The following is a 26,599-nucleotide window of genomic DNA, read 5'->3' as shown; positions in this document are numbered from 1 at the left end:
GACGAAACCAAAAGCATTAGCAAGCACATGGCCTAGCCTTGCTGAAGTCAGTGGGATTAGTCTTAGATACGAACTTAGGCACATACTTAGATACACAACTGTACAAGTGGGGCATGGACCTATCCTGGCTCCAGAGCTGCCAACTGCAGCAACTGCAACAGCACTGACTCCCTCTGACAAGGAATGCTGGGCACAGAGTTAGTAACAGCCCATAAAAGAGTTTGGCCATGACCCCTTCATACCTCACTTGAATAATGGTGAGTGAAAAGCTGAAAATTGGTTACCAAACCAGAAAATCTGTCAGACCATTAAAATACTCCACTTATGTAGTTTTCCAAGCTTTTATCGATGTTACCTGCATGGGCAGGTAAGTCACAGATGCTATCCGTGACTTTTTGCATAGTATGTATTTTCTTAACAGACAGAAAATTTGTAATAAGGGTTAGAAACATGAGATTTCCCCAGAAGCAGTGTCTTCACAAAAGCCCCATTCTGCTTCTCCTGGCATGCCTGCACAGCTCTACAGGAATATGCTGTAGAGTCAACAGCTGACTTTCCTTGGAGGGACTGGTGGGCTACGTTGCAGTGCCATTAAAAAAAAAAGCAAAAAAAAAAAAGCACACAGCACTGACCTCTCTCTTCAGTCTTGGGGCTTAACTCTTCTTCCTTTTCTTCTTCATCACTGCTGGAGCTATCTGTTTTCCCCTTCATTTGTTCCAGCTGGTCCAAGTTAACCCGTCCAACCAGCTCAAAATTACGACTCACCTTTGAATGAAACACTTTTTTCAGCAATCAGCACTATCACCAGCTAATCAGAAAAATCACCACATATGCAAAACAAAATCGACTACACCCCAAAGACTACTCAGTTTTAGGTAACATGCAGTCACCTAATCAAATTAACACTCATTTATCTTCAATGATAGTGATTCTTCTTTGCCTGTTTACTCTGCATTTCTCATTGGTTTTCAAAAATTACTGACATTCAGTAAACCCCCCTCATTTCTTCCTGGTTTTGATGTATATATATAAAATAAAATTCCAAGAAATGCAAAACACTGTAAGTTGTATTCTCTTTTTATGGGACCATTCAACTGCTGTGATCAAAAGCTGCTATTGCACATCCACACTGAAGGAAAATTCTTTGTGACTGGTGCATTCAGCTTCATGCATGAAAGGATGGGTCCTTTACTAAGCACATGGCTGCTGTGTGCCAGACACACTTTCACTCATTAATAACAGATTAATTTTCATTACGAAGGGTTGCAAAATGCTTTGGAAACTGATATACAGACTATAATGGGAACACTTCACCCAGCAGTTAAATTCAACTAACCCTAGAGTGAAATGCACCATGTACTGAACTGCTCACAGCAGCAGTATGAAAGGAGCAGCTTAGGGCACAGAAGTCAGGAACTCCACCACGTCCAACAGAAACAGCAGAGGAGCAGTCCAGATTAACAGGACAGGCAGAGTATGGAGCATGACCAGGACACTAGGGCTAATATTTGTTGGATGACAAGCGCCCTCTGAGCTCACTGATGACTGCTGGGAAGGATTTTGGATTCATCTTTGATGAAAAAAGTCAGTCCTCCAGCAGCATAGGCACTGAGCCACAGAGGATGGAGATGGAGGAATGGGTATAGTACAACACCTCCTGCACGATGCTGAATGAAATATCAACACCCATTGACTATTTTTTATCCCTCTGCAGGAAAGGGAATTTAAATGACCTTAAGAAGCACGTGAATTAGACTGTAGTACATCTCCAAATAGCAAACTACCCTAAATGCGGTGGTGTGTAGACTCCTAGTGCTACTCCGTACACACAGCTCTGATTAAGTTTGCTGACTTAACACGTTACTCACTGAGATTTAAACAAACAAGACCACGTGCAAGGCACTTAAATCAACCAGTTTGTGCACAGGAACTCTTAAAGGTAAAATATACCACTTGAGTATCTGAGCCCAGAACTTTGACACAAGATACAAATTACCAAAGAGAAATGGGGAAAAGATACCCCAAACTACTAGCACCATCACTGCAGATCCAGATTGGAAGGGAGAATTAAGTCAGGGAATAATCTTTCCAGCCTGATGCACTGTGTCAAAAGAATGAGCCTCCTGGATACGCCAGGTGCCTTGCTGTGGTGACTAGGAGGTGTGCGGCATCTCACATGTGAATTGAATTAATTGCTGAAGACTCTCCATAAATAATAAAGAAGAGGGAAGATAGGCACAGCATGCCAACGTAAGTTAAGTGTTTGTTTTTATAAAACAGCCAAATATTTTTTAAGCATGAAACGTTTTGCTGGGACTTCTATTGCTAATACTGTCAATATAAATGTATTTGGCTGTAAGGGAAGTGTCATTCAGTCAATAAAGTAGAAGTGAGTTTTTAGTGAGGACCTGGGCTACTCAACTCCAACAGGTGAAGACATATAGCTGCCTCCCTTGGATTCATGAAAAGGAAGCACTCTAACAAATACTCTAAAACACAAACCATATCTCACTTCTAGAACTTAAGTGTCTCTCAGCTACACAGTTCACAGTTAGAGAAATTCAAAGCTAATAGTCAGTGGAAAGCCTCTAATGACTTAGCAAAGCTTGGATCAGGTCTGCAATCAGGCACTCCACAAAAACTCCAGAGTAGTCTTAACTTAGGACCTGGTTATATTTGCTGTTTATCCTTCCTTTGTTAAATGTATATGGCAATGTACTGTCCTCTTTGTTATTAAAATATGCACGGCATGTTATGCTGCTGAAGTTGCCGGAGCAATCTTATGTTTGGAATCTCCCAGCTTTTAGAGAGGCTGAATCCCACCGCCTTAATATTGTTTCACAATCTTTTTTTTTTTTTTTTTTTCCCCCCCTCTTTAAATAAACTTAGCATACATAAGTGACTTTTCCAGATAATCATACTCTGCATACAACAGTCTGCCATTTCTGGCCAATCTGAACAGCTTTAGAAACCCCCAATTATAAGTTTCTGAAGAAAAAAAAAAAAAAAATAGAAAACAGAAAGAAGTGAAGCCCAATAGCGGAGGGACTAATTTCCAGATTTGGGGAGGGAGAGACAAAAAAACCCCAACACAATGGCAAATTGGCCACTCAGAGATGACATGCAACCAAACTAATACAACATTTGCAAAGAGCAGATTGTTAAAAATTAAAACTCTTTGGATGTTACCTTGTGCTCATCTCGAAGATGAGTGTCCAGCTCCTCTGTGTGTTTGGTCTCATAGTAGCAGAGTTGGCATTTGTACGGTTTCAGTTCATTGTGCTTCTCTATGTGCTGCTGCAAGCTCTCATCACTGGAGCAGGTAAAGGTACACTTATCACAGCGGAAAACAACTCCCTGCAAGTACTTTGACAATTTGGATCGGCAGACTTCAATGGGAACAACCCGCTCTTCTGTAGGGACAGGACAACATTCACTTAACAAATTTTATGAAATACCAGGCCCACGTGTCAACAGCTTGGGCACTACCACCCACAAAAGAAATAGGATCTGCTACATGGGCAGGCAGTCTGTCTATGAAGGAATGGGAGCTAAACTGGACCAACACCACACACACACACCCACACAAAAGATAAAAATTATTTCTGCAATGACAGGGTTAATCCTCCAAGCCTACAAATGCAGGTGCCCTCACAAACGTTGAAGAGGATGGGAATAGAGGGTTTGGGCAAATGAAACTCCACTTGGGAGTGAGAGTAGCAGAGCCTGGAAATAGAAAACCAGCCATAAATCAGACAGACCAGAAGTCCATTTTTGTTCAGTACTTGACAGCAGCCAGGAATGCCTGATAGAAATGTAATAAACAGGGAAGCAGCAGGGTGCTTCCCAGTGCATCACTCTGCTGGCTCTATAAAAATTGGAGCTGGTATCCTCAAATCTCTGGGTACTGAGAGGGTAAGCAAGGCAGTACCTTTTCAAGAAAGAGGCTGTGCAGTTCACCTGGAAGCAAATTCCCAACACACCCACAGCTTTCAGAAAGCTCAGACTTAAAATCTGCACACATGTCATGTCACACTTCCCACAGTTCAGAAGACGGATACAGGCATGTACTGAAAATGCTCTTGATGAGTTTTTAAACTCCCCACTCTCAAACAAAGCACTGATGTTTAACAGAGCAGCAATTCATTTCAGTCATTTGACAGAGACAGAATCTGATGTTTGTAACACTCATCCACGGGGGTTCCCTGAGCTGTGCGTACAAGGGAAACCCCATATTTGACCCTTCATCTGAGGACCAACAGAAAACTCTCATTACAAGGTTTCTGTTACTCATCTGGCCGGCTGAACTAGAACAGTGAAATTTCGTATTGTTACTCCTTATGGATCCCAGTTTAAAGGAGGATTTTGATCCTCCTTATGCAGGTTCATGGCTAATGACAGATTAAAACAAACAAAAAAACAACCCAGGCTTGAATCTCAGATGGTAGGCATGAAGGCTAGGAGAATGTGAGACATGGCAATCCACATACAGATCTGAGCCAATGGCCCCTTTCCTTTAGTGAGGATAATATCACTTCCAAAGACAACTACAGAAATACAGACTCCCTTAGGGTTTCCAGAAGGTGGCAAAAGCTCTGTTGTTCATTCACTTTTGGCCAATCCACAGGCCACTGCTGCTCACAAGACTTCTTCCACAGCCCAACAAAATATTCCATCCTGCTCAGCTTCTCCCTGGACACATAAGTTGTCCTATCTCATAACTTGCTCTTTGGCCATACACAAAACTATGCCTTAAAAAAAACCCCTGTGGACTTGTAATTCTTTTCTACACCAACAACAGCTTCTCTAGCTATACAGACAAGTTGTGGCCGTTCAGAGTGGGTAAAAAGAAGGGGAGAATAAGGTGTAAGGGACAACAGAATTTAAAGCTGTGATTCTGGGGTCATAAGAAGACTTTTTACAAGGTTGTTGCAGCTGTGTGCTTTTGAACTCATTGAAATAAGTGACATGGTTTCAAAAGTGAAAAAGTCAAGTGAAATTTTTAGAAAGATAAATACTAATTAAAATATTTGAAAACTGACTTTTCCTGTAGCACCTAGCACAGATTAAAAAAGCTAAAACATGGCATAGTATAAGCAGCATTCCCTAATTCACATTAGCAAAACCTATTTTCTCACAATCACACACACACACTCCCCAGATCAAAGGCAGCACAATAACACGAAAAAAGCAAAATACAAATAAACATAAATTCTAGCCTGAAGGATTTAACTTTCAAGGGATGATTTAAAACTTTTACATGAGGTACTTATGCCAGTGAGCTTCCTCTAAGCAATGCTTTTGGAACTTGCAGGGTTATTTACTGTGAGGGTGGTCACACATTAGTGGTTGCCCAGAGAAGTTGTGGATGTGTGCTCCCTGGAAGTGTCCAAGGTCAGGTTGGGTGGGGCTTTGAGCAACCTGGTCTAGTGGAAAGTGTCCCTGCCCAGATCTCTAAGGTCCATTCCAACCCACACCATTCTATGGTTCTATGTTTTGGACCCAGAACCTCACATTTTGTAAGGTGATGCTCTCATCTCCATTTGCTTTTACAAAGCTCTGTTTATTTAATTACTCACTTAGAATGCACTTATCATATATAGGCAACTACCAAAATTACAGCAAGCCTAAAACCTCAAAAACACAAATTGAAACAGGTAGCTTCTTTATCCATGTGTAGACTTCTTCAAAGTTCATCAGTGTCTAAACAAAGACTACTGTATACAACTCACAAAAAGATGTCCTGAATTGTGGAACAATTTAGCAAGAGGTGTAATTAAAAATTAAGACCTAAAAAGCATCATCTAGGTTTAAGAAATCCAATCCTTCCATTAGAATGAAACATTCAGGCTAATTGTAATACAGATCAGAGATTAAATTGAAAGGCCATTAATGCACTGGGTATGTGCAGTACAGTAACTCAAAGCAGACATACCTTTTTTTGCTCAAGGCATAAAAGAGCCCATGACTCTTATCAGCCCATAGTTAAAAAGAAAAATCTTTACTCAGCAACACACCACAGCATATACCAGTTACTTCCTTCCTATAAAGGTAAACAAAGTACAAACAAAACAGTCCTACTATCTAGACACAGACCAATTATTTGATCATGTTGGGTGTTTGAAAATATGCATTTTTGCCTGCAAATCCAAGCTACAGTCACAGAACATGTTGCATTTGCATTCCAGTAGCCAAAAGCAAGCACAGCACAAGGGTTCTGCATGTATCAATGAAGCTGTGTGTACAGGGAATAACGCTAGAAACAATCACATGCAAGGAATCAGGATAGGTAGAAATGAAGCCTTTGGGGAGGTAGATGAATTTTAAAATTTGACCTTTTTATCTTAAAGTTACTAAAAGAAGAAAAAATAATGCCCCAAGGATTTTAAAGTAGATCCAATAGTGACCTTGCTAAGTCACATCTAGCCCTAGTAAAACACCAATGTGTTTCAAAATGTGTGATGGGAATGCTACTGGAAGGGATAATGAAAACTAATTTGCATTGTCCAGACTAAATTAAAGGCCAACACCTCTGTTAGCCACAGAGCAAGAGTTCACTGTATCCCCTGTGTCTCCCCTCTCTAGGCTTGCCTGTGACAAAGGCCAGGAAGAAGTCAAAACCCAAACTTCTCTTCACCTACCTACAGAGCAGCCTCTAGCCATGTCAGTCCCTTGCTACAGGCCACCTGTAATGAGTCTGTGCTCCATCTGTGCCTGCAGAGGGGTAGTGAACTGCTTTTACACTGATGAGGAATAGGTGATACATGGAAGAAAGCTCCTGGAGGCTTCCTGTCTGCTCTCATTCTTAATGGGAAACAAATTCCTTGCCTAATTTTTTTCACTAGGCATTCAGCCTCCTAGCTGATAATGCTTTAACCCTGTAAAACTCAGCTGCTGTAGCCACTCCTTAAGAGGTATCTCTATTTCAAGCACATGCTGTTTCACCAAGGATTAGGGGTGCAGCAACTTGGAAGTAATGTAAGAGTCACGCATCTGTAAACATGTATTTTTACACAGGAGGAACACTAACTATGAAATGGATCAAATCCTTCACTCTTGATTTTACACACTGCATCACTCCACCTCCCTCAAAACTAATTTTCTTGCACCACAGCTCAGGGCTATGCCCTTGATTTACAAATGCAATGACTATAAAAAAGGAATGCTACCTTAGACTACATTCACCATCACTCAGTCGCTCTTTCAGTGCTTTGTTAAATCTTGTCAAAATCGTGTGTTTCCACTGCCACACAATTAAACACAGCAATAGAGGGGTTTTTTAGCTGGATATATGCACCAGGAAGAACTTGAAGGAAGAATACAACTTCCTTTATTACCTGGATGCTTGATGACAGAGAAAACCCTTGTCCTTCCCTCAGCAGCCTCCAAGATTCTTTGTCAGCTGCAATCCTATTTGCATTAAAACTTCTTTTACTCTGTTTTACCTCCCCCAATGCTCTAGTGGGTGTACCATTGTGTCCTTTGCTATCAGCTTTGTTGCATCAGCACGTAGCCTTGAGATTGCTTTGTGCAACTTAAGCAACAGCTCTACAAAAGAACAGATCCACAGTGCCACTTACACAGGAGGTAACCACCTCCTTGCAACTGGTCAGCTCAGGAAGTGCTCTTCCACTTCTGCAACTGGACACGCCCAATGTCAAGTCTATGCATGATGGAAAACACACTAACTAAGCTCATCAAGTTCTCCCTCAGCCTGTCTATCTGTGTTTTTAAAGGTCTGGCACTGTCCACTGGAGCCCTGGCACAGCCACAAACAAGAGCACACCTCGGCAGCACTTGGAATCACACAGTTCCCTGCACAGGGCTTAACTTAACCCCTCTCTCCCCTAAAGTGAGCTAATTCTGGAGTATGCCCTGAGGTCGAGCAAAAGTCAGTGCAGCAACACCTTTAAAGACAGGAAGAGAAAGCTAAAGCACCTCCCAAACTGTTACAACCAATAAGGCAGCTTTGTAACATGCTTTCTGAATCACTGACAGGCTATTTTCCCCAGATGTTCCCTCAGAACAGCACTGCTAGCAGACAGAAATTTGTATGAATTCTTGCCAACCTCACTGCTTTGGTACAAGAAGGACTTTAAGCTACCAACATTGAAAAGTTGTATATTACAAGGAATTACGATAGTGCTTGTCACACCAGGATCTCCTCCAGAAAAAAGATGGCATGCAAAACTTGTGTTTGCTCACCACCAATACCCTACTGTGAAACTCTGCCCAACCAGCAAGCAGGCAGAGTGCCATCCCAACACATGGGTTTGGATTTCAGCAGCCAACAGACCATGTACAAGCATCAAGTGTGATAGCTATGGGCAGGCATCCGAGCCCAGAGAGCCCAAACAGCTGTCTCTTCTGAGCTAGCAAGCCTGCAGTTAATAGAATGCAGAAATCCCCAATCCTACTTTTAGCTGTCTTAAAAAAAGAAGGGAGAGGTGGAGAGTTTTAAAGAAAAACAAAAATATAGTAATTCTTGTTTTGATCCTAAGAATGCTGAAAAGAAAAAATTCAAGCAAGTAATCAAGGGATATTTTGGGGCCTCTATCATTAGTTGATACCCTGTAAAAAAATTTATGATAGCAAGGACTTTATGATAACAAGGACATAAGTAGGAAACAATCCTGGCCTAGATCAGAGCTGTAAAATAGCGACTCTCGCTAAACAGGTGTTTAATGACTGATAACTTATTTAGAGGGAAAGTTTAAAAAAAAAATTAAATCTGCCCCGCTTCAGCACTGGCTAACTTTAAATTTTACAGCAAATAAATAAGATGCATCATTTAGAAATGAAACAAAAGATACTCAAGGGATGATGACTTATTCAACATACTTGCTCTCAGGTACAGAGAGGGGGAAATTTAATGATGTACAGAGACAGAAAAATTTAATGAAACCAGTCTGAAAGACAAGGGCATTGTTCAGCATTCACCTCATCAGATAGAGACACATACAGGGATATTGTTACCTCTGTGCAGAACTATATGGTCAATCATGTTGCGTTTATATTTGGTGTGATATAGGCAAAGAGGACAGCGAAGGTCTTTGGGTCCTTCCTCAGGAACTGCCGAATGCCCAGCTTCCACGTGCATAGTAAAAGCAGATCTGTGAAACAGGAGGGAGAGATGGAAGCAGTCAGAAGAAGTGTGCAGGGAATGATGAAGTGTCATAGCTGTATAAGGGATGTGTCACGTAAAATGGTACAGATACCACTCAGCCTTGTCTTCACAGTGCCACATGGCATTTCAGTGGGGCTACTCATATGAGTAACACATGAGCAGAGGTATTTGCAGGCTTGTATCCTCAAGTAACAAACACTCATTCTGACAAGATATCCTTTTGCATGGGTTGCTCTATAGTCACATTGCTATAGTTAAGATAGCAGAAGAATTCCCATCTTTTGTGCTCATTATTTGTCTTCAGGCTGAAATAGTCAGTGTACTTTCTCTGGCAAAGATTAAATTTTTAGCAAGTTGAAAAAAAAATCCATCAGCTGTTCTGGACTTGCAGAGGTGAGGACAGACTTATTTCTAGAGGCAGATAATATCTTTATCCACCTCTATCTTCCTAAGACAAGCCAAAATCCAGATAAAATGTTTAGATTTGGGATTCAAGAGACTTGCATTCACACTGAGTTTGGCACTAAGTAGTTAAGTTTTAAAGCATCAGCCATAAGGATCTGAAAATCCAAGACTAAGAATACTGTACTTACTAACGTGAAGGAGTGAATGAATACTCCACAGTACTTTTGAGCAAAAAAATTCATGCTGGCATTACACTGGATGCATATTTAAAAGTTGCAAGAGACATGCACACAGAGGAAATTAACTGTACACCTATCTAATCACAAACTGAACTACTGAAATGAGAGGTGTCGGTAAACTTGGGACACTTAGTCATTTTTCCCTAAAGCAGTGGTAAAGCTTGCAAAAAGCAAGGAGCTTGCCATATTGAACTGCAGTTAGAAGTCTCTCTGAAGTTCTTCAAGTCTGTTAGCCTGAACACAAAGCAATTTACTAAGCAACAGGCTTTGGGCCCAATCCAGCAAACAGTGAGTTCTACAGGTGTATTTCTGTCAACTTCAGTGAGTGCTTTCATGCATTTAAGTTTCTATGGTGAGTTAAAGGGAAGATCTGTATGGGATTTTTTCACCCTCTCCCCTTTTTTAAGACAGAAAATATGCTGTGCTTCTGAATGAAACAAGACGTAATCCCTGAATGTCTGAGACACCACATGAAAGAACACTACTCCCTTATGTAACTATGAAGGTGTTTAAATGCTGCTTGATGTAACATGATTTCACTTCATCCAGCTAGCAGAAAACGGCAGTCAGGAGATACGAACAGATTGAACAGACCTGGCAATTGCTGGTAATCTTTAAGACAGATAATAATCAGGGTATAAAGCACAAGAAGCAAGTTACACCATAGAGGCAGCAAGGGGCTGAAGCAGTAGAGACTGGAGACATGTAACAAGGATGGTCTTGTGTGGATTCTCTCAGGTTTGTGCTCAACATTTTCCTCAACAGAACTCCCTTCCTTTATCCAGTCATACTGCTTACTGTCACCAGTCTCCTAAGAACTTCAGAAGTTTGAGACCTCCAATATCAGCTGAGGGTGTTATGCTCAAGGGTCCAGCATATCAGGAGGAAATGATGAACAGTACAGGTGCATAGGGCTTTTTTTTACCTCACAGAACAGCAGCTAAAAACACACACACAGAGAAATGCACACAGCACCAAGTTTTTAAATTCTGCACATCTAATTGGGTTTTCTGAAATGTCTCCATATGCTATCAGATATGATAGAGAGTGCTTTGCATTTCAGCTAGATAGGTGGTGGGAGAAATAAAATAACATGTGACAAGTTTCTTCAGAAAGGTGACATAAATTTTCCTGTCTCCCTAGGACACTTGATTGTCCCATGCTTCATGCTGGCTGCACCAGGAAATGACATTATCCTTGTAGAGAAAATTTTCACACTTGAGGAAAAAGATAGCCCTCTAATTGCCTAGGCTGAGGAAAAAGTACTACCTGTACCATTTCCTGCAACAAGTAAAAACCTTCTGCAAGGGCTTACTGTGCTTTTGTCTGTAGCATATGGTACCAGCTGTTGTAGGAGAGAGGAAAATGGATTACATGGATGCTGCTGTGATCTGGCATGGCATTTCTTATGTTCCTCTCCCTGGTCAGTAGTGGCCATGTTTCTGTTAGCTACAGCCAGCTCTCAAAGAACTCAGAAGTCTTTTCAAGTACTAAAAAGCCCCTTATGAGTTCAGTTTATCTGTTTTGCACAGTACTTACTTAAAGCCAGTATAAAAGGAACAATCTTTGCACTTGAAGAGCTTTTTCCCTCCATGCTTGTCACGGTAATGACGCCGAATGCTCTGTATGTAACCCGAGGAGAATTCACAAAATTCACAGTTAAGGATGGCTTCTGTTTTTTCCATTCCTGCAGCACTCCCAGAAAGTGGGATTGGGCTGATGTTGTTGTTGTTCCTGGCCAAAGCTGCAGACTGGTAGTGGTTCAACTGCTGCTGAACATCAGGAGGCTCAGAGTATGAAGAGTCTGTAGAGAAACAGAGAGAAGCTGTTATTCCAGGTGGATCAACAAATCTAAAATGGTTTGAGGCCTGCTCCAGCACCTATTGGCTTTTAGAGGGGGTTGATCAAGATGTTGGCTATGAAATCTGCCAACAGCTTTCAGAAGTGATTCAGAAAAAGAGGTGTAGCACTTCTTAATCTAATCTAGTGAGTATGCTACAATCTAAAAGGTGATCAGCATAAATTACGCTTCTTAGGTCTGATTTGGGGCGGGAAGAAGTTATAGATTTAAATTAAAAACAGTCTAAAAAGAAGTCTGGCTTTAAGACACTTTTAATTTGTGAAGGTAAAGCACATTAAATCTTACTGCCAAGTGCATAAATCAGATCACTTCTTCTCAAATGTCTTATGCTAGTTTACACCAGATCTGGCACAGGACACATGTAAATAACCTATCTAAAAAGGGTGGGGGAGAAAGGAAAAATAAATGGATACTCTTCTCTACTCATGGAATTATTTAAGAAACCCATATCAAAAGTTAACTTTAGTGAAATGATACAATTTTGTCACATTTGAAGCAGACTTCAGAAAAGGTAAATTCAAGTTCTCTTAGCTCATGATGTTTGAAACTAAGTCACCATTGGAATAAAAGATATTTAATAATAAATTCCAGCAAAGTTCTAAATCACACATCCTTAGAGGCTGTTAATTTTTGCTATACTGAGAAAGAGATCTCTTGATACATAGCTGTATCGACACATCCTTTCTACGACCCAGCACAGCTCTGTCACATCATTTTAATGGCATGTGGAAAAACACAGTCCACAGGTGTCTCAGTACTGATACTGAAACCTGGAATACTTTAGTTGGACCCCCCAAAAAAGGAGAGGGGGGAAGGATGGTGTTGAACCTTTCCCAACACAGTGACTGAATGTGGAAGTTAGGAATTCATCTGCTTTGTCCTATATAACCCACAGCTGCCAATGAATGGCACAAATGAGAGCAGATGAATAAAGCACAGATGAATTTCAGTGTAACTTTTCATGAAAGAAGACAAAAGGTTCTTTTCTTATGCTTTCTGGAAGAAGGAAAAAAAAAAAATAGGCAAGAGGGGAGTGGGGGAAGTCAGGATACAAACTGTACCAGCTACCTCTTGCTTTGGTGGGTACTTCATTTTCCAAAGCTTAATTCTCCAAGGCTGGATATGTAGGAATTCTCTAACAGACATACTTGTGGGAACTTAACACCATCCATTCTAACCAATTAGTATGGAGAAACAAAAGGCAAACAGGCCTATACAACACTCAGTGTAGGGACTTCTCCACCTGTCTTCAAAAGAGTAAAATGTTTTCTTTCTTTTCTCACTACTACAGAAAGGGGTTATACATCTGAGAAACAAAAAACAAACTAGCAACCAAAAAACCCAAACATATTAAAAAAACACAAGCAGGAGATAAATACCTCTGGGCTCCACTGGCTTCATCGCTAGGTGTATAGCAAAGACAAAGGCAGACAGACATGAAAGATTCTGGTAAAACGAATGAAATACTTTTTGTTTTTCGTATCCAAGCCTCGCAAACTGAGGCTGGATTACAATGCAGCATTTATCATCTCCTGTTTCCACCACTTCTACAGAGGTTTGCTCACCGTGAGGGCTCACAGTGAGCTCCACTCATTCAAATACCAAGGCTTTCTTTTCCTTGTGTTAGAAATAGGCTCCCCACTTCCTTTAATTTCGCACAGGGCAGGCCTGAGGAGCTGCAAACCTCTGCAGAAGTCTCTCCTCCTTCAAGGGCAGCAACTGTGTGCTTGCCTTTTGGAACAGGACCTTGAGCTCCAGAAGGATGCATGGTTCTGAGCAGATTTGCTGACATGTTTATCTGTGGCTCAGTGTCTGGGCTACTAAGTTCAATGCTGATAAAAGCTCAAAACAGAGTTAGACAGATTTCCTGACAAGGATATGACAGCCTAAAAAAAGTTCATAGCACTGGAAACATTTCTTTTTGTATGTATACTAGTCAAATTACTTCTATGGTCCTGATGAAAGTCTAGTTTGTAGCTTACTGTTCCCTTCCTCAAGAAGAAGGGATCAAAAATTTCCATTATATCATCAAGGTTCTTAACCAAAGCCTCAGTGATAACCACTGCTAAGAAAGTTACAGGTTTAAAAATTATTATTTTCAGAACAAGGAAGTTTTGTTGTTGTTTGGAAGATCTACTATACTTCAGAAGTTTTTACTTCCTCTGCAATCTGGTGTCTATTATCCCAGCTTTCAAGCTTTCAATCGGGTATTTACATACTTCTGTGGAACCTGGTATGTGAAAACTGCAAAAGTAGAGAGCTACATATTGCTTTCCACAGAAAAAAAAAGTACACAAAGTAGCTTTCCTATCAGCAACAGCCAAAAGCAAATTCTATCTTTAATGTTTGAACTCTTACTTTCTTTCGACCAGGATTCATGCTGGCCACCTTACAATTTTTAGTATATTGCTCTGTTACAATTAAGATAGTTATGATACTTACAGAAAAAAAGCTATCTGAAGAACTTGCATGGAGAGTCTTACACATAAACAATGTGACTACTTCTGCCTTTGTATTCTTCCCCTTTTCCCTTTCTAAATGCTTTCCTTATTTTTGGAGTCCTTTTAGAGTGCAAATTTTAGCACTTTGTGAAGAAAAACACCCAGGATTAACACATGCGTGTAGGGCTTCTGTTAGTTTCTGAGAATCAGCTTGCCAGACAGCTATCCTAGCATGCAGGTGCAACCCAGCTCCACCAGGAACACTTCAGACAGAATCCAAAGCTGACCAAAGACATGGGAGGTTTTCCACCAACTTCAGTGAACCACACTTTTTCATGCCCACTCCAAAACCAGTGCAGGCAGTGGAAATATAGCAACTGACTTGAATTTGCTTCCAAACATGAGTTTTAGCACACAGCACAGAATGAACTGCCAGCAAATGAGAAACAGATGAGGGGGATGAGGTTTTGGATATTTTTTTAAATTTTTTTTTTCAAAAGTATTACCTGAGAAAAGGACTAGGGAGGCAAATCCACAGCCAAGGAGCAACAGCACTGCCATAAACTCGCAGAGCACATCTCCATGGACACCTCCTCTATTTCTGCTGGAAGAATGGGCTGCTGCTCCAAACAGCTCTGCATGTACTTCAGTGCTGGGCTGACTTAAGAAGTTGACCAAGTTAGCATTTACACAAACCTTGAGCTGCTGTGCACCAAACTGCTGGACACCTTTTGGTGGTGTTGCTGCAACAACAGGATGCCTGGATGTAAGAGCAGAGAATGAAGGAGGAAGAGAGCAGAGCTTTTCCCTCAGAACTGACCAACAGTTGAGTCATGGGTGCACACAATGCAAGTTCCACCTCAGCCTTCCTGCACCTTGAGCACAAAGGGTTGGGAGCACTCCAGGACTCCAGGAAAGCGTTAACAACCTTGGCCTGGAGCACGAAGAGGGTCTAGCCATCCATGCCTCAAAAAAGAAAAATGGCCTTAGAAGCCTACATCAAAGTCAGAAAGCAGACGAAAGACATTAAAATAAGCAAAGGGAAGAGTTAGAGAATTTGTATTAAGTAATGTAAAACATGAAGGCAAAGAGAAAACATAAAGGGAAAGAAAATGAAGAAAAATGAAACACTAGGAAGTACTGATTGCATGTTAGGGAAAAAAATGTCATTTTTTTTCTTTTAACAGCCTCGAGGCAGCACAAGAAAATAAAGGATGCTCATATATGCAATGCAAGGAGAGAAAACTGAATACTTAGCCCTGACTGATTTAAAACAATCAAACAAACAAAAAAGCCCACGTAAAAAACACTGAGAACCATTTTTAAAATAATTTTATCCAAAATGAATGGAAGGACTTCACTGTGCAACTCCAAAAGTAAGGTAGCAGCGTGGGATGATCTGACATATAAGGAAGAACACTTACAGTCATGCCAAGAGGCAGAAATTAACACTAATTTATGTAGTAAAAAATGGAAGAATAGCAGCAATGCTGCAAATCTCAATTTTGAGATTTCAGATATCACATCTACCTAGAGACTACCTGCACAGGAAGAATAACAAGGTTAGGAAGTAATGTAATCTCTGCCAGCACCTATGGATCTAAAAGATCACACAATCTACCCTCAGTCTTACAGCAGCATTCTCATATCCAAATGTAGAAAAGACTAGTTGAAAGGAAAGCAGCAGAAATGACTGTCTACATGGCGCCCCATCTACACAGCCACATCTAAATTACTACTGCACGCTGGTAATAATACATAAATAAGTCTCACAGTGTCTCTGCAAGGGGTGAAGAGAGACAGCATTTCCAGAGTGCCTAAACCACTTAAATGTCTCATAAGTGAAGTTGCCACTATGAAAACTTTATTCAGATTATAGACACAAAGACTGGCACAATGAGTCTGTCAACAGTACTAAAAGGTACTACCTCACCCAAAAGAGCATTCACAGTCTCCGCTACAATGCAATGCAGTGCAATCGTGAAAATGCAGCTTCATACACACCCGCATACCCTGAGATCATACACTGGGGAAAAATATACAAGGAAAAACTACCACAGAAGCAAAATTAAAATCCAAGTTTTTATGGATCCTCTGCAGCACATAATATGTTTCAGATGCCTAAAAGAAGAAAAGCTTGGGATCTTTTCAGAAGAAAAAAATAACTAAAGATTCTGATTCAGATAAATAAATTTACTCAGAAATTAAATTATATTTTAGCTATTTGTATTTTCAGAGCTATCAATGAACACATACACAATAGCAAAACACACTAAAACAAGACACCTAAAACAACCAACAACAGACCAGAAGAACACCTGGACATGTCTAAGTAAGAGACACTGAGCAGCAGTTGAGAAACCAGAAGAAAAAGTAAATCAAACCATTGCTTCATCCTTTTAGGATGAACAGAACTAGACATATCTAATACAAATATTTACATGCCTGCACAATGAGGGATAGGGATGGAGGGAGAAACACTGTTCAGTAAAAGCAACTCTTTGAGTACACTGGAAAGTGAGCTTATTGCATTTGCTCACTTTGAATAGCTCTATGACCAAAAGGAGACAGGGGGAGATAAAAATGAAGACAGCACGCTTTCCCGCTAAATCCACCCAGAAACATCAACCAAGTCAAAAGAGATCAGCATTTGTATGATAAATGAAAATGGGGAAAGGGATGTTTGCTTCCTGAGGTAAGGAAAAAACAAAGAGAATGTATAAATAACAAAAAAGTGCTTAAAAACACTTTGGTGGGAAAAAAGGGGAATGTAGTAACAATACAGGCCTAGGATATTGCGGATCTGTAAGACAAAGTCCTAAAGAGACTAAAAGGAAAATATTTTGAATGCTATTTAATTTTCTCTGAATTCATTCATATAAAAAGAAGATTTCTATGAAGAATGACAGATAAAATCCAGGGAATTAAGAAACATACTTGTGAAAACATTTCAAGACGCAATACTATTCCAAAAATACCAAGAAAAACTAAATTTATGGCCAATAGCACAGACAAGGGAACTAGTAATAATAATTATTTTTAAAGGTATAAGATAAGAGAAGGCTAAGAGTGAAACCTGTAGCATTTAGGAACATAATCCCTTCTGAAATTCAATGGGACACAAAAATACCAGCTGAGTGGTAGAACAGTATGAGAGTCATGAATGGCAACAGCTTGAAAAGTGGGAAGGTGGCAAAGCAGGGTGTCATACAAAGATTGTCAAGACTACACACATTTGTTCACTTTATGCCATGCAGCACTGACCTGGAAGGAAGAGTATGTGGGAGGGTGACATGTTCTGGCAATAAATTAAGCTGGGGGAGGGGAAGGTAGAAGAGACTAAGATTCAGAGAAATGCAACAGAACATTAATGAAGAATCATAGGCAACCATACAGTAAAAGGAATTTTTATTCACTGCATGTTTAAAAACAGAGTATGAACCTACTCTTCTATGTAAATTCTGATTTCTACTAAAAAACTTTTACATTGCTAGGATGTTGTGAATGAGATGTAATGGAAACAAATTTTGTATTCTTCTTCACACACTCCAAAAGACAAAAGAAAAGCATAATCACAGAGGAAAGAAAACAAAGCCCTGGAATAAAATTGCCATTTAAAGGATTTACAAAGAAAAAAACCAAAACAAACAAAAACAAAAACAAAAACAAAACAAAACCCAAACCAACACAAAAACCTTGTTGGAGGAATTTATTTCAGCATTATCTGTAAAGGACACTTTTTGTATCATTTTGGACCAGCTTTTGTGAGAAAGATATTATATACATGCCTAAGGCTTAGAAGAGGGTAACCAGAAAGGTACTATACAATCTTGTTTATGCAGAAGAGGTGAGAAACTATATCTCCATGTTTCTTTATAACTTTGAATTCCTTTCGGAGTTATGTGCACACCTATCTCTAAATGGAACTGAGACAAGACATATGCTCTGCAGGTTTTTGCTCTAATATCAAAATCATTTCAAAATGACATAAATTTCACCTAAGATGAAAAAAAATAATAAATAAATTTATAATCTGAATTCCTTTACACAGAGTCTCATCCTGCTGCCTATTGAAGAATCTTGGAGTTTCATAGTTAAGATCAAGGAGAGAATGTCTATAATACTCTGTATAAGATGTAATGTATAAGATGATGCAAAGGAAGGCAGGAATTGTGTAAGACTTAGGAAGGAGTAAAATAATTGATGAAATAAGTTATATCATATTATTTCCATCAAAAGAAAAGGATCACTCCAAGAGGTTCCCATGCCCTCCTGTTTTTGAGTATCCAGTACTTCCAGGAATTCCTGTTACCATCAGCTTTCAAGACAGGCACAACATGGTCATGAACACTGCCTGAACCATCACACTGCCCTGCCTATGCTGTCATTTGGAAGGATCAATTTTAGGGGTCAGGAAACACTTCATCATACAGCCACCTGATTTCTAGTTATCCCTTCTTTTCATTTGTCCTCCCTACAACAAAATTTCTTTCCTGGCTTTAACTCAAGTTAACTTTCCTGTAGTTCTTTAGGTGACTTAGCCACTTTCTAGTCACGTTTAGGCTGCACACAACACTCTCATTATAAACTAGACTCTTTCAGTGTATTTTCTACCACTTGCAACCTTTGCAACATCAGTGCCAAGCCACTACAGCTTTCTAACCCCACCAGTTGTGTTTGCCCATTGCTGTTTTCACTTATAACACAAAAATAATGAGGCGTACATCATGTTTCCCTTCCTCTGGCATTTGTGTTATTTCACCTCTGTTTATCCACAGCCTTCTGTTTAAAGAACATTGAGAATCTGCTGTCACTGGCTTATACTGATTGAACAGTTCAAACTGTTGGTCATCTTTCAACTCTATAGTCCTATCATCTGTTATTCCAGGAATACATTTCCATTGTCTAAATACAAAGTGGCACTCAAAATGAAGACTTCAGGTACATGCCAAACACTGGGATCTCCATGTTACCTATTTCCATAAAATGCAGAAAAGAGGAACACAAACAGATCCGGAAATAGCTTTAGCAAGATGCTGATTTAACCAGTCTGCCAAAAGGACCTACTGATAACAGGTTCTTTTCTGAATTTACAAAGACTTCCTACTTTGACTGATTCTTCACTCAGACAATATTCTACTGAGCAATATTTTTATGGCACTGGTAACTGAACCATCCTCATGCTATTATGCTCCATGATTTCCTTTTCATTTTTAAGGGCAATTAATCAGATATTTTTCAGGAGCACTCCACATTTCCTTCTTTATTGCTCTGGCCCTCTAAATATTTATATTAATACAAACACATAACCACAAACACACATGCTGCTGTAACCTAAATGCTCGCTTGCCTCTAAGCTTGAAATGAAGAGGAAAAATAAATCCAGCTTTATCAAGTGCTATACTTTTGCATTCTGCTTTAAAACTGGCTGTAAATGAGAATCCATTCTAATCAGAGAGCTCAGGAACTTTTAATTTTTCCAGCATACACCTTGACATTATTATTACTATTGCCAACAGAAAGGCCCCATCTCTATCACCAGCTCTGAGTGATCTCAGATCACTTCAGGGAGTATTTTCAAACATCGGTACAAAAAATGTAGTAACAATGTCCCTTAAAGAAGAAATAAAACCAGCTACTTAAACAACAAACTTCGGTTCATCAACTAGGGTGATGACATATGTCCATTTCAACAGAGCTAAAATGAGCAAAGGAGTCTTACCTCTCCATAAAGCACCAAACCCCTCTAGCAGGTTTTAGATCAGTAGAAAGTAACTGGAGTCTCAGGGGAGAGGGACAATATCAGCTAGCTTACACGTGAAGGCTACTGACATGTGGGAACGATAGCTTGCAGAAAAGTTCTCTTACACAGTCATACCAAGTAACCCTTCGCAGAAATAGTATCCTTTTTACTCTGTATAGAGTGATCATGAATTCCAAGGACAGTAGTAGTACATGACAGCTAAGAGAGTATCACCTACCACTTCATCCCCTATCCTGAACATAAAAATCAGAGCCAAAAGAAAGCAAAAACCTCAGGAAAAAAACCCAACAGGAGTCTAGATATGCTTCTTTCTTTCCCCCATGGGTGCAATCAGGTCATTTCTGTCTGCTCAGAAGGAATCCAGAAGATGTTTCTTCCTCCATTTATTACTTGATCCACCCAAACAACTTACTCAGTCTTCTCCCTACCCCAGGCAAATCTTTCAGTATGGCATCAATCTCATCACAGCAGGCTAGCCAAATCCATACAAGGACTGGCAGCAACCTTCTCCCAGCTGCATGTGTTCCTGTCTCCATCCTGTTGAATCTCAATTTTGCCTTTACCCATTCAGTTCAAGCACAAAAAGCTCAGGACCAGAAAAGAGCAGAAAGAACAGCAAAGTGACACTCCCTAAGCAAAACCAGTAACAGAATAAACATCTCTCTCTGTCACTAGCCACAAGACTGTTCTCAACATGCTGTAGGAAAGGCCAAACGTCAAACAACTACATACCAGTGGAAGACAGCTGCAGAGACCAAGGTCATCTCCAGTACCCTAGGTCCTTGAAACAGTGAGGAGTTTGTTCAGTAAACTCGGAGGTGAACAAGCCCGGCACTCGATTCCACCACTCCCTGACAACCTGATGCAGGAGAAAAGTTCCTATCCAATCCAACATCTAGTCTAACACTGACCATGAGAAGTAAGACACACGAACAAGTATCAAAGAGTTTTACACTGGCAGGCAGCGTGGCCACTGGCAGCACCTCTAGGAAGGAAAGATCAGCAAAGTCTGAGGGGAAAGCAGAAACCTGCTCTAGGTTGGAGAAATAAGGAATATGGCCAGGGGAAACAAAGCAGCCTGCAAGGAAGCAGGGTTAATCTGGTATTTCAGAGTAAAAAGATGCACACAGCATTACTCCTACAGGGTACAAAAGGAGGCAGAACAAGTAGACTGCTCTTTGCAGCCTCACTGTAACTACAAAAGCAGAGGTATCTTCTGTTCTGCAGTATGCAGATCACCATCTTGCGTCATTAATATGGATGCTATCTTTCCAACTCACCTTGCAGTTAAAGCAATTAGGTATTGAAGCTTTGCCTGAATTTGCTCTGTACTCATTACTGGCTCTCCGCCTCTCCAGTCAAACAACAAATAAAAGAGCCTCAAACTTCAAAAAAGTGGGGTCAAAACCCCTCCCCCTGAAAAAACCAAAACACGAAACCAAATACAAAGAAAAGGCTATTCTGCTCCAATACAAGGTTTTTGGGATGTGAGGACTCTGACCGTTGAGGTCTTCCCTAAGCACCAGCAGCCATAAAACACTGAGGCACATCAGCAACAATGAGAAAGAAACAGCACAAAAGGTGAAAAATGACAGTCTTAGGAACTTTCTGCCTTGATTGGAAAGTTAGAAAAATATCCCTTATCAAGAGCAACAGTGCATGCAAATAGACATAAACTAGTCAGCCACAAACTATGGTATGAATTTAAAAAAAAAAAGTAAATGAAGGGTAGTATGTCTGAGCTTATGGAAAGCTTGCTTCTCTTCTGAAAGGTGGAAGGAAGAGGGAGACGTGTGGCTCTAGGGCTGAATGGATCACTGTAACTATCCTGCCTCATTGCCATCAGCTGAGAGAATTTTGTTGAAAAGGCTCCTTCCTTCCCACCACTCTTCTCTCATTCTGGTAGTACATTAAACTACTTTAGCAAACCTGCTCAAGGCCCTCTGCACCCCTCAGGATTTTATCTGCCAAGTAGCATAGAGGACATACATCCTGATTATGCACCAAGCACTTTGAAAAAGTGTACAGAAATCGGAAGGGATTTACAGTTCTTAAACAACAGTCCCACAAAGAGGACTTAGTCAAGAAGTTTTGTAGCTGGCCTAGCTCTAGCGAAGCAAGCAGATGTATTTATATTTCAGTCTCTAAATGAGGCAAAGTTCTTTTCCACTGGCAAAAGCTAAAGTTCATAAAAAGATGGAACAGGGCACTGGGTGTTGCACTTAGCAGTTTTCAATGCATTTCCTGCTGCAAGTAATTAAATGTAATGAAGATGTTGACATACCATGTACTGGGAAAATAAAAAAATCTTGTAGTTCTGACCCCGCATGTGTTTTGTGATGTGTGCTGGTATTAATGATAGATCCCATTTGGTTTGTACAACAGTGAAAAACATGATTATTGAGCTTCAAGGGCATGCACAAAGTGTGCCGTTTTCTACATTTCAAGAACTGGTTACCACTAAAAAGTAATTATATTGTACAATAGCAGCATGACTGAGAAGACATTAGAAGCCACATCCACATCTGCCTAGTCCATCACTTGCACTTTACTATTTTATTTTAACAATTTAATAGTCCTAATCAGTAAAATTAAGAAGCTATTATTTTGAATTACTGCACAGTCATGATACAAACAAATTTATGAAGCTCTAAATCTGCCAGCCATATGAAAAAAGAGTAGTACTTTGCTCTACAAAGCAGTTAGGCCAAAGCGGTTATTTTCAGAAAATAAAGAGCTACTCAAAAAAGCAGCAGTACTAGCCAGGGCAGTTTAGGGCAAGTATTTTACATGCTCCCAAGAAGCTTTTGCTGAGGGTGAAGTCATAACATGAAACCATTTATCAGTCTATTGAGTCATTCTGCTTTATGGTCTTTATGACAACAGGTAGCACTCATGGATTTCTCCGGTTTATAAGAGGAAGGCAGCCTGCCACCTCTACAGCCCTTGAATACAAGCAAACATGCATAACACCAGTGCTTACACAAGCAGCGCCTGTTGCCATGTGCTTCTCCTTAGCTGATGATCACTTTGAAGATAATGCCTGTTCCTATTGTTCCTATTCCTGTTTTTTACTGTTCAGTCAAACAGTTTTTGGGTCTCTGCCTTGCTTCCAACTCTTCCTTATTGAAAGAGAAGGTAGTCTTCTAATGTTAAGCCTTAACAATGCAGATTGCAGGATTCTATTGCCTCGAACTCAAGTCAACAGGAACTGAGTTGATCCTGCACAGCACAACACTGGGAACCCTTATCTGTGACACATACTGCCCCGTAGGATGACAGTATCATCAATAAATCCATACAAACCTTCTGGGCAGAGATTAACATGAATACAAGTTCTGATTCTCACAAAGACTGTGAAAGAACACAAACAGATCTTGTTAGGGGATTCGTCCAATCCTCCTATCAGTTTGTAATATTTCAATTTACACTGAAGTTTTACTGTGTCAGTTTTCAAGAGTGTTAAGCCATATTTCAGTGTAATAGCTAAACACCACAATTTTTTTCTTGCAAAAGGAAAAATACTTGTAAACTAGTGTGAGAGCAAAAGAACATTTTACCAAAATGGCAATCTTACAATTTCAACAAGAGCTGGATACCACAAACTATTCAATGCCCCTATGCTATGCAAAATAGAGAAAAGTTGCACTAGTGGTCAACATTTGCTTTTGTGTGCGTGTGTCTGTTTGTAAGAAAAACACCTCCAAAACAAAACATCATCACCTCACTGCCCCCAAAAAACTGAGTGCTTTACCTATAGTAAAGGATAAGGATGCAATGAAAACAGATTCCCTACATACCAAAATATCACCCAACACACAAAGAGAGGTAGGATATAAAAGGAGCATCTTCCAATCATATCTCTATGAGAAAGCCGCCTCTGCTGACTGGAGACTGACACCATCACCTTCTTGCACTGCTGCCCTGAGAGGCATAGAAGCACTAAAGTGGTTGTTAACACCGTTGCCAGAGATGGGCCCACCTAAAACATTCAGCACCAACTCCACTTTAACTTCACTCCCATGAAAATTACATCAAGCACCCAAAACATCTCCAGGATATACAGTTGAACAGTTCAGATAGCTTGCTGCTACCAACACAGAACTAAAGAGTTAATCACAGAAATTTAAATATATTTGCATCTTTTAATGAATGGATCAATCTAAAAGAAAGAAAGAAATATTCTAAGAAAGGCCCCTCAGGGAACAATTTCTACAGGGGGAAAAAAGTATCAGCAGAAGCTCCACTGGGCTGTTGTCCCAGAACAGTTCTGTTCAGACAAGCACTCTGCCGTTTCAATTCAGTACCCTTTCCCCTTTTCTCCATTTTTACAAGGCTCAACAATTGGCAAGATGAGTTCTGTTGGCTCCTCAAATCTCCCCGAGTCATCCTGCTCTATTTCCTGTTTCAACTACTGTATTCATTCACAGACAAGAACAGAACCTTTCTCCAACCATTTCAATTATACTAGCCTGCTGCATACCTACCAACCTACAAAAGAAGTTTGTAACAATGTAAGACAATCTTCTGTCCGCCTTTCACTCCAGCCCTAATTCAATTTTGCATCCTCAGTAAATTAACTTGATCACAGCCCGCATTGCAGGTTATTTATACACAATAACACAGCCAAAATCCAACTATTCTACAACATGTGAGCCCCACTTAATATTAGCTCCAGCTGGACATAATAGTGCCTGTCACACAGACCTGCATCTGCTATTATTTGGACCAGTCTTTTATCTAGTCCAGCAACTCATATGCAACTTGCAGGCCTAGGCCACAAGAGATGTTGATTTATTCCTTTCCAAAACCCAAAAATAAATGATGTCATAAGAGCAGCTATCATTAACTTGATCTGCAGCCAACAACCTAATGTAAAAAAATTACTTAAAATGGCTTATACCTTCCTCAAGCAATGCTGAAAATGTTAACACAATTATTGCAACACCTGTACTTGTCTGACTAGCTCCCCAGTGGGTGGCTTCTATTATTGTAGTGACTTAACCATTAACCCTGTTTAAAGATGACAAAGCTAATTGAGACAGATTCTGCCTTGGTTTCAGGCTGCAATACAGATCTAGGTAACAGAGTCAAGCTCATGAAATGTTTTTGCTAAAGGAGTCATCACTTTATGTATTTTTTAGGAAGAGTTCCTAAAGACTGTAAAATTATCTTCTACAGAGATGTGCACTCGAATTTTATCTTCACTAATCATGACTTTGAGCTCCTGCAATAAGCAAAAAAAGGAGTAAATGAACCATCCTTCTTTCTGTTATCTCTCAGCACACCATTCCTACCAAAAGATTGCTAGCATACAGGAAAGACTAGGACAGCTACTGAAAAATATTCTCTACTTCTTAGTCAGTAATGGAACATTCTTTTTTTTTAAGCAATAAAAAAGCAGCAGAATATCTCATGAGATGTACCCTGCTTGTTGGATTAATTTAAGCTAGCATTAGCAAATATAAAAGCTCAATTTGTACATCTTCACTGCACTGTTACAGACAACTCTTTGACCAAAGGTTGAGAGCAGCTGGTCAAAATCTTTCGATATGATTCTGATTCTGACCCCAGAAGTGACTCGCCGAACCACAAAAATATTATTTATGTCTCTCTTTTTCTTCAATAAAGTATTTCTATGCAGATTACTTTTTTCTTGAAATACCTTTCTGCCATTTTCTCAACTTATTTCTTATCTTTCACTCATTCTCACTTCACACATTTTTCTGGTGAGAAAGAAGGGAAGACAGGAGACCAAAAATGCTGCAAAATGATTACCAGTAATATATATCTCCCATTCTTAATTTGCCATTAACCCAAGAAAAACAGCAATAACAAAAAATCTGAAGATCCTCTCAAACTTCTGGGAAAAAAGTGTGTTTTTTTCCTCTTCTAATGCCCCCTCCATCCATCCCAGTTCCATGAATATCTGCAGGTCTGAACTTTTTATTTATAGTCACCTGCCATGTCAATGCAACTCATCCAGGAATTAAGATTTTTTCCTGAAGACCATCTCTTTTCTTAACTGGCAAGAAGCGACACCCAAAACACGCTTCATATGCCACCACTTAAAAAGCCTTAATACTTGCTGTGATAGCATACAGCAACACCTCTTCTATGAGTCTGCATTTTCTCTGTTAACAGTGTCCCTTCCTCTGCTACTTTCCAAATATCTTGTGCATACTCCTCCAACACAAAGGGATTAACAGCTTTCAAAGAAAGCATGAAAAAGAAAATGGTTCTCAGATTCTCCTTCCTGCAGATGCAGCTTAATATCTGAAGGCACTTTTGGTGTCCTCTGCAGCAAGGACAAGAAAAATAATTACTTTTACTATCATTACAGGTTCACATTTTAAGCTTAATCATGTGGTTTCACTGAAGTGCTCTACTAACAAGATAAAGGGGTATTTTGCAGGAGCATGGATGGAATGAATTAGATGATCCCTTTCTCAGTTGCTATCAGTAGAAGTTCTGCCTTTGAAAATTTTCTAGAATTTATATCTCTGCTAAGAAGTAAAGCCAGCACTGACATATTCCAAAGTCAACTGGTGACAGGACAAGTTAATGTATTATGAACTGGTGAGGATCTAAAGCAGGTCACTTCCTACAACACCACATTTACTCTTGGTTTTGATGCAATTTCTGGTTTTTCTTAATGATCAAATGAAGCTGCTTTTGGGGCAAGCTGCCTGCTGTATTTTTTTTGCAATAAAAATATTAAGTGGCACCTTAGAAAATTAAATTCTTGCTCTTGAGGCACCT

The 26,599-nt window shown here is 39.9% G+C and overlaps 1 protein-coding gene across 2 annotated transcripts in view; it reads right to left on the bottom strand.

The window, feature by feature from the left end:
• ZNF462 (zinc finger protein 462) overlaps positions 1 to 26,599 on the bottom strand; it is a 48,736-nt gene that overhangs the window by 4,814 nt on the left and 17,323 nt on the right. For both annotated transcript variants that reach the window (XM_010173018.1, XM_029086225.1), the window contains 6 exons: positions 25,946 to 25,972; positions 21,339 to 21,352; positions 11,311 to 11,575; positions 8,977 to 9,113; positions 3,190 to 3,413; positions 633 to 765 (listed from right to left, as the gene is read on the bottom strand). In XM_010173018.1, coding sequence (XP_010171320.1) covers positions 633 to 765; positions 3,190 to 3,413; positions 8,977 to 9,113; positions 11,311 to 11,575; positions 21,339 to 21,352; positions 25,946 to 25,972 — 800 coding nt within the window. The remainder of the gene's footprint in view (positions 1 to 632; positions 766 to 3,189; positions 3,414 to 8,976; positions 9,114 to 11,310; positions 11,576 to 21,338; positions 21,353 to 25,945; positions 25,973 to 26,599) is intronic.

Source organism: Antrostomus carolinensis, unplaced genomic scaffold (assembly GCF_000700745.2).
Source record: "Antrostomus carolinensis isolate BGI_N321 unplaced genomic scaffold, ASM70074v2 scaffold6978, whole genome shotgun sequence".
Lineage (NCBI taxonomy): Eukaryota > Metazoa > Chordata > Aves > Caprimulgiformes > Caprimulgidae > Antrostomus > Antrostomus carolinensis.
The sequence above is the reverse complement of the archived record's forward strand: the minus strand, read 5'-3'. Positions and strand labels throughout refer to the sequence as shown.